Below are 9,519 nucleotides of genomic sequence, written 5' to 3'. Positions count from 1 at the left end.
TTTTTGCATCATAATATCTTCGATAGATATCATAGATTGTCCTTTATTTGAGTGGTCTTTAATTTTTATCCTTTAAATCGGTGGTTTTTAATTTTTACTTTTTTCTAATATTCTGACATTCTAGGTTTAAACTTCAGTCTAGTTAAAAAATAAAGAAATTTTCACAAGATAGATATTTAAATTCGCAAAGCAGATCAAAACTCTGCCTTTAAAGATAAAACTCTACCTTAAGGCAGAATTTTACAAAATCCTCTAGCAACTTCTTGTGTGCCATTGAAGGAAATATTTACAAAGGATGCGCAGTGCCTTTGCTCTGTGTTTGGTAACGCTGATGTGATGAAGAGTTTAAATGTTACACAAGATCAAGCTTTAGATTTTGCAAAAGCTTGTGGTGCTAAACCAGACCTTACCCTTTGCAAACATGCGACTGCATCACCTGGTTCAACTATTGCACCATCTGTTCCCACTGCTCCTTCTGAGTCTAACAGTTCGACTTCCAGTAGCAAAACTGCAAGTCCACCAGAAGCAAACACAGCAAGTATGACATCCAAATTTGGTTGCATCATTTATGAGTTTAGTAATGATGTTGTTAGCATTTTAAGCACGTAGCAGGATTAATATGCTTATTGGGAAAAACAAGGCAGAATTTTATCTTCGGATCAAAATTCTGTCTTAAGGTAGAATTTTTTAAGGTAACATTCTATCTTGCGAATCCAAACTTTACTTTACAAATTTATTTAAATTTTTGATTGAGCGAAAATTTAAACTCGAAACTAAAAAAATTTCAGCAAAGGATAAAAATTAAAAACCATTAATTTGAAGGACAAAAATTAAAGACCACCCTCAGCGAAGGTCAATCCTGCAAATTGCCCGTATAAATTCGATTTTAAAGTGCAGAAACAAAAGACTGGCCCATTTGAAGGCCACACCATACAATTTCTTCGAAACTAGTAGTGGTCACCACTACGACGTCGCTAGCGCGCGCTTGGGGCCTTAATAGAGTTGAGGCTACAAATGTAAGGTAATTTAGTAGTAGAAATTTTATTAGTACCTCAGTAGTTAATCTTCGCGCAATCGAAATCTTTTTCACTATATTTATAACTAGTTTAGTTGTCGTGCGGTCATAAAAAAAAAATTCTCTTACAGATACAAAATTATAGATTTAATGGAAGAGAAAAAAAGAAAATGAACGTGGATAAGTAAAGTAGAGGTATAGATATTAATCCGCACATTAGTCCAAAATAGTCTTCCGTCTCACTTTATGTGATTGTACTATTGTTTTGGAAGTCAAATAAATTTTTCTTTGATTGCAATTTTCTCCAAATTTTTTTACGTATTTTGAATCATCAGCTTTGTTGACCTGTAAAATTTTTTGTGTAGCTTTTAAATATGTAAATTGTAATTTAAAAAATTTAAAAATCTATACCTAAATTCATAGTCAAAATTAAGTGTTTTGACGCCGAATTCCTTCCTATAAATTGAGACAAAATAAAGGGAATAATTATTTCTACTAAGAAAATACAATTTTACCATATAGAACTGACACGCTGAAATGCATAAAAATTGCTGAAAAGTAAGAGGAGAATATGAAAAAAAAAAAAAAAAAAAAAAGGTGGAATAAGAACACAATAGGCATTTTGTTGGCCTGGAACCTCTCTCCGAGAACATCAGTTTATACAAAAACAAATATAATCAAAGTCCCATAAAAATTACAACCCCAAAATGAAAATAATCGGTATCAATAGAAAAGATATATGTTTCTCCAAAAATGTATAGATTGATATTCAAAGAAGAGCTCATATTGGAAAAAGAAATATGTTCGATCCTAAAAATTGGAAAGCTTAAAATTAATACTTCAATTGAACAACAGAAAAAGCTCGCATCTTTCTCTCATATAACAAGAGTTAGTATGAACATTTAACTTTCGTATAGTAAAATAGATACAAGAAAATATAGATGAGAGATAAATAAAGAATAAGTGGAACTTTAAAAAACAAATGAATAAGTGGAGAACTAAACTATAATCTACGTAGATTTATTGAAATACATAATGAATTATTGAAATCCATAATGGATTCAATTAAGTTAAATGAGATAAGCAAACTTGACTTTTATTTTTTTTTAGTAGAGTTTCAATAAAAAACGGAAAACATATGCACATATATAATCAAATCAGAAGAAAGTGAATGCACTCAATCTACAACATGTGAATATTGGATTGTCGTTCTGAATAAACTTTCCTCACTTGCAACACAATAACATTCCTACAAATGCTAAAAATTCCAGTCAAGTTCAGCAAAATCTCATTACAAAATTAATAAATTGAAATTCTCAATCAGACGCTTCAAATCTTAAAGACATCGCAGAGAACATAAAAAATTCTCAAAATCTCTACGTACAAATTTCTTGTCATTTGCCACCCAATAACAGAAAGTGATTCCCTTAATTCATACTTACCAAAAGCTCAAGAAAATTATCAAAAATATATAAATAAATAGTAACAATAATAATAACAACCAAAACTATAACAAAATAACCATAAAAACACGAAACACATCCCAACTAATTAAGTATTGCAACATGAATCATGGTTCGATATGAAATTCAATTGAGTAAAAAATATTTAAAAAAGAAATTATATTAAAAGAGAGCGAGTAGATGAAAAGAGAACATGAGACTACAAAATATCCCAAATTATGTGACACAGTTCGAATTTTGAGACTGAAACCTATTAAAATTGACCAAGTATCCGGACAATGAAATCCTTAAGTTTATTTTGACATAAAATTTACATATTTAGAAATTACGTAAAAAGTACTACAAGTCACAATAGTTGACTATTCAAAATATTTACAAGACATATGAAACAATTATGGTCAAAGAAAAACTATTTGAATCGAAATCTGAAAGGTGCCACATAAATTGGGATGGAGAAAATAGACAAATATAGAAGATAGTCTCCCTGTTAACAAAATAAAATGTATTGCGAAGAATGAAATTTTAATACTTGAGAAACTATGTAGTCTGAAGTCCCAAATATCAACACCGTCAACAAAGACCCAAAATCCATTGCTGCGAAAATGAATAGACTTCATGTCCCTGCTTTATATTTACTATAGATTAGCTATAGATTTTAATACCTGAGGAACTATGTGGTCAATCAGAAGGTCACCGTTTAACGCATGTAAATATGTAATTGTCTTTACGGGTCTTTCATTAGAAGGTGTGACTTTTGAGATTCTTTTTCAGCCTAGTATATAAGATTTAATAAAGGTTTAAAGATTATAATAAAGATAGAAAACTCAAGAGACTCAAGACATTATTGTGTAGATTTTAGTGTTATTTAAAGCTTATAATGAAGGATTTAATTGAAAATTCATGGGAAATTTATATTGAGACATTTTTTAGGAAGAAAAATGTCAAAAAAAAGGAGAAAAAAGATAAATGGTTTTCTAGGCCATACAAAAGTGTCACGTCACCTTGTCTATGCCTAGTTTATATTATATATAGATATAGATATAGATTTTTTGTTCCCTTCTAATACCCAAATACTAAAAATTACGAAAAAATATTTTAATTTTTTCTAAAAAAGATAATCCAAACAGAAGTTTAAAACTTCAATCAATTGGCAATACTAAATTTTCAAAACTAAACCATAAGTTAAGTTAAAACATAACTTTAACGGGTCATTTAGTTTGTGAGACAAAGAATAACAATTACCGAATAAAAATACAAGATTGTACTCATATTTGGTTGACCTTTTGATTTGAGAGTTAACACTAAACAATAACCGGATAGTTATACCACAATTGTCGTATTATTTTTAAAAGGCCAATTCGCAGGATTGCCCTTCCTTTTAGTTTTTGCCCCTCAAAATGTTGGTCCTTAATTTTTGTCTTTCGCGTTGCAATCCTGAGCTTCGCGTAGAAATTATGAGGTTCTGGGTTCGAACCCCCACTCAGGCATAAATTAAAAAAAAAATCGCAAAGTAAGGCTTGGGTCGCGTGCATGCCGGATCTGACATACACTTCTTAAGGAATAACTAAAGTTATGCCGGACTCGACATAACTATAAGTTCCGCCTTATAAGACAAAGTTTATGCTTAAGGAAAAGTTCCGCCTTAGGGACATATTTTTAGTTATGTCTTAACTAACCCATAAGGCATAACTAAAAGTATGCGCCATAAGACGGAACTTTTCCTTAATGCATAACTAAAAGTTTGTCTTATAAAGCAAAATCTATATCTTAAGGAAAAGTTATGCCTTATGAGGCATACTTTTAGTTATGCCTTAATTAAAAGTAAAAGTCTGCCCCATAAGACATAACTAAACTATATCTTAAGGAAGACTTCTGCCTTATGGGTAGGGGTGGTCATTCGGTATTCGGTTCGGTATTTTTAAAGTTCGGGTTCGGTAATTTAAAATTCGGTAATTGACAGTAGATACCAAATACTGAACCGAAAAAGTTTGGTTCGGTTCGGTAAATCAAACTTCGGTTCGGTAAATTTCGATACGGTATTCGGGATTTACCATTTAAGGAAACAAAGTATACAAAAGTTGAGGTACAATATAATTGAAACAGATTTGTATACTTCTAAACAATTCTTTACATTCCAACATATTTGAAGTTCAACGACGAAGCATATTCTACCACAGAAACGTGCTTTTATATTCAAACTGAAGAAGCACAGTTTCGGGACAAGCAGAACGGAGGGGAAAACAAAGTGAAAAAGAAGGGCAAGGGACGGGAGGAAAAAGATAAAGATCACAGCAACTGGATATGAAAATCATTCAAATGGAGGACAACACAAGGTCACAACCAGGAGTACATAAATATAGTAAACACATTACAGTGAATAATTCGGTATTCGGGAAATTACCGAATACCGAACGGTACTAATGTCTCTTACCGATCCCGAACCCGAATACCATAATTTTGAAATTTTATTCCCGAATACCGTACCGAATACCGAATTACCGAATACCAAATTACCGAAATTCTCGGTTCTGTTTGGTAATTCGGTTTTCGGTAATTTATGCCCAGCCCTACTTATGGGCAGACTTTTAATTAAGGCTTAACTAAAAGTTTGCCCATAAGGCATAAGTATGTCGGGTCCGACATAACTTTGGTTATTCCTTAACAAGTGTATGTCGGTTCCGGCATACACGCGACCCAAGCCTTGCTTTGTGATTTTTTTTTAATTTATGCCTGAGCGGGGGTTCGAACCCAGAACCTCAGGTATAAGACCATTTTTCAAGCGAAGGGCAATACTTAAAGACTACAAATATGAGGGGCAATATTTAAAGACCACCCCAAAAGAAGGGAAATTTGCGCAATTTTTTGTTTTTAAAACATCATTTTTTTTTTTTTAAAAAATGGCGTTCTCCAAAGCTCTTCTCACGAAATCTTCTAAAAAATCTAAGGTTAAAATTTAGAGATAAAATAAAAATTTACCTATACTTGTCTAGTATAAGCCAACCACATGTTTTGTACCTGTATATCCCATTTTTAGTAATGAACCAAGCATCTACCAACAAAAATATATTCACTAAATAATTTCATATTTTAATTTATGAAGAGAAAGTTTGCACAGTATTCAGATTACAAGAAAAATTAAATAAAAGTAGACCATAAAATCTTACACTAAATTTGTACCCATTTTAAAATGTGTATATCAACGTTATAACTTCCTTTCAATCACAGATTGATGTTAATACTTGTAAGCTTAACATTTGCTCTGAGTATTTAAGTTGCAAGTACTTCTTTTGAATAACTTGACAAAATTAATGGATCAGTCCTCGATTTTGATACTCCTTCCGGTTCAAAATAAGTATTCACTTAGACTGTGTTTGGTATGGAGTTTTCCATTTTCCCATGTTTGGTTGGTCAAAACGTCTTAGAAAATATTTTCTCTAGGAAAACAAGTTCTTGAAAATGAGGAAATTGACTTCCTTAATGAAAGTAGGGTTCCACAAGTAACATTGCAAGTTCATTATCTCCTCCCCACCCACTCAACACCCCCAACCCCTACCCCTCGACCGATTGTTTGGCCGGTTACTTGGTCTTCTCTTGCAATATTATCGATACTTCTAATACCATAAGTCTCTCGTTTGTTAGAGACTAGTTAATTTGTCCGCCCTTCGCGCGCTCGCGAAATATTATCACATCATTCACACAATACTTGTTATCGTATCATTCACGAAATACATTTTAATATCTGAATATTAAAAACAACCAAAATAACTTTCGCGGGAACTAAAATTATTTTTAATCTTTCTTCAAAAGATATTCCAAACATACAAGTTTAACACTCTAATGCTAAGGTATTTTGCGATAAATATTTTTAAAAAGGGAAAAGGGTCAAATATACCCCTCTACTTTAGTTTATTAGTCAACTTCGCCCACCGTTAGCGAAAGTAGCCAAATATACCCCTCACGTTAATAAAGTGTGCATTTATATCCCTAAGTGGATGGAAATCCCCAAATCAGCTGAAATTAATCATTTAACTAAAAAACAAAAGCATGCCCAACAATTGACCCGACCCGACCCATGATTTCAACAGACTTGAGGCAGAAAATTGTCTACTCCAAACTTTATACTTATCAACAGACTGTGATTTTTATATAGGAAGTCTTCAGTAATTCCAAATTATATGGGGTCTCAGGATTTGACCTTCTTTTTTTGTGTGTGTTGCTTTGTTTTTGTGTGGCATTTTTGCTTCACATTTTAGTCTTGAGTTTAGTATGTACATGCTGATTTTATAGATCTTGAAGGCTCATTTTAGTCACCACAATAAGCATCTACAAATTTACTTATGATTTCTTCCGCGAAATGAAAATACACCTCCATTCAACTACATCAAAATGTAATTGTGAAGATCAAATTAACAAAATCAGTATCAGTTAATCTATTGATTTAACTGAAATGGCTAATTTCATCGGCATGTTGTTTGCATATGTAGGGGAACCACAGTAGAAATCATGGGTCGAGGCGGGTCAATCGTTGGGGCATGGTTTTTTTTAAGTTAAATGGTTAATTTCAATTGATTTGGAGATTTCCATCCACTTAGGGGTATAAATGCACACTTTACTAATGGGAGGGGTATATTTGACTACTTTCGCTAACGGAGGGCAAAATTGACTAATAAACTAAAGTAGAGGGGTATATTTGATCATTTTCCCTTTTAAAAACAAAACTTATGAGTAGTAAAAATAAAAAAGGAAGTAATCACGACAGTGCTATATCAAAAAGGGTAAAGTGAAAGTAAAATTATTCATGCCTTAGGAAAAAAAAAATTGCACAATATTGAATCACAATAAAAATTAAATTAAAATCAGACCATAAATATCCTACGGTACAAAATTTTGCAATTTTAAGAGGTGGATATCAACACCATTCTTCTCTTCAACCAAATATAAAATCTTGTGTGTCTAACATTTGTCGAGTTTTGACTGATATCAACCTTATTATTTCATATAAACTTTGGATTACGTGATTATAGTAAATATATAAAATCATTATTACAAATTTTAGTTTCATTACATTTTTATACTCCTAATAAATATTTTTATATTTACCTTGGATAAGTATATCTCTGAGAAAGAAGGATATGTATAATGAATGAGAACACAAAAGAAGAGGTCAGCCTCTAATTATCTTCATAGAAGGATCAGAGTATAACTCAATACCTTCTGTATTCTCTTCCATTCTCAAAAATAAAATTGCAATGTCCAAAAGGAGTGTTGTGTGCTTCCATTATGTTTGAGCATGCTATTTCTCTTATTTTTGTTTCGTCATCTTTTAAGTAAATGAGCTCTTTAAGGTAAAATTTGATTATGTTCATTCACATAAATACAAAAATCGCAAGTGGGGAAAAGAGGAAAAAAATGCTTACCAGAAAAAGAAGACAGGTTCTTTCCTTTGGCTTCATTTTTCTTTATTATTCCATCTGCCATGAATAATGATGAATTTGTTTTCGAAGTAGTAATGCTACTAACAGATAAAAGATTGCATTAATTAATAAGCACTAACTCTCTCAGGGAAAACAAAAGAAATAAAAGAAAGGTAAGACAAAACAATCATCCTACTAATGAAGAGTTTATATATAATACAACTACCTTATATACAAGAACTTTATGAGCAACATAAGATAATTAAGAAATAAACGCCAAAAAAAGGAGGCAAAAGATTCAACAATTGATTATTCAAACAGATCAGAGTACTTGGCGTCTTCTTCTTCTTCAAGGACTCTCATAATCATCCCAAGCCATGTTCATAGAGATTGAATCCTTCACCATAACCACCACTAATACAGGAGATCGGAAGCAGCGGCATCACTCGAACGGCGTCCGTCTTGAACTTGTCCTCCTATCTTTAAAGGCATGAATTTAGCTGGTCTATTTGTTTGCAAATATTATATTGTTTGTTCTCAAAAACAAAACAGATCAGAGTTTCTGAAAAATGGAATTATAATCAAGTTGGTAAGAAAAATCAATTCTAATCTAAAAGGACAAACTGATAAAAATGGTTAGGATAAAAATACAAAGAAAATCCTCACCTGAAATTAGTTTGAAGAAGATTATGCTATGGGACACCTTTGGGAATGTAACATAAAGCTAAACTCTTTAGTAACAAATTTAAAGAAGAAATATTTAAGCGTTACTAATCCTAGACGTGGGGAGATGTAAAATTCTTTGCTTTTACTAATACATTTAACAGAAATTAATCACATTGATTGTGAGGATAGAAATTATCACATTAATAATAAGGAAAGGAGAATAGACTAATTAAGATGAATATTTAGAGAATAAAAAATCAAAAAAAGGAGATAAAAGATAAATAGAAATGGTGGTCATAGAAATGTGCCACATCACCTTGTTTATGCCTAGCTTTATATTATATAGAGATTTCCATGTTTCGTTGCTTGAGTGATTGGATCTCCTTACCGACTTTGTAGAATTTGGTCTCCTTCCTACATATGCAAGCACCAGCCTTGAGACAACTAGCAAATCCATCGTCACCACCATTATCAGCCTCGAAGTTGTAAGTCTCCAGTGTAGCGACAGCGTCATTAGCAACAGAGTTGATTTCAAATACCCATTGTTGAACTCTTTGATATTCGCTTTGCTTTTCTTCTGCATCTTTGAGGAAAGACTGCATGAAGAGCAGCTCATTTCGCAGCCACTGCACATCCTCTCTCAGACTTAAACGCAGGGAAACTTCCTGTATGAGGAAATCCCCCAGTTTTTGAATTGCAAATGACACAAAGGCATCAACCATCTTCAGGAGTTCGGGTTTTTACTGTTAAAGCAATACATGCAGTAGGCTTATAAGGTCGTTGTCCTGTTTGCTGTTTCCTCTTATTAAAAGTAATAAATGGGAGAAAGTTAAATCAAGTTGGCTGTCAAGTTGTCCTGTTTGCTGCCAGAAAAAGTTTGATGCAGAGTAAGTATATTCTAATATGTTTCTAGCTGTCATTTAACTGCTCTTGTATTTTAATTTTTTCAAGTTTGACCAGC

The 9,519-nt window shown here is 32.3% G+C and overlaps 1 protein-coding gene across 1 annotated transcript; it reads right to left on the bottom strand.

Moving 5' to 3' along the window:
* Positions 1–362: 362 nt before the first annotated feature.
* On the bottom strand, positions 363–9,280 carry LOC132608103 (putative disease resistance protein At1g50180). The gene is made up of 2 exons (XM_060322177.1): positions 8,947–9,280; positions 363–508 (listed from the first exon to the last, which is right to left on the bottom strand). The coding sequence occupies exons 1-2, from the start codon at positions 9,278–9,280 to the stop codon at positions 363–365; spliced, it is 480 nt and encodes a 159-aa protein (XP_060178160.1).
* Between the last annotated feature and the right edge of the window lie 239 nt (positions 9,281–9,519).

This window comes from Lycium barbarum, chromosome 8 (assembly GCF_019175385.1).
Source record: "Lycium barbarum isolate Lr01 chromosome 8, ASM1917538v2, whole genome shotgun sequence".
NCBI classification, from domain to species: domain Eukaryota; kingdom Viridiplantae; phylum Streptophyta; class Magnoliopsida; order Solanales; family Solanaceae; genus Lycium; species Lycium barbarum.
The sequence above is the reverse complement of the archived record's forward strand: the minus strand, read 5'-3'. Positions and strand labels throughout refer to the sequence as shown.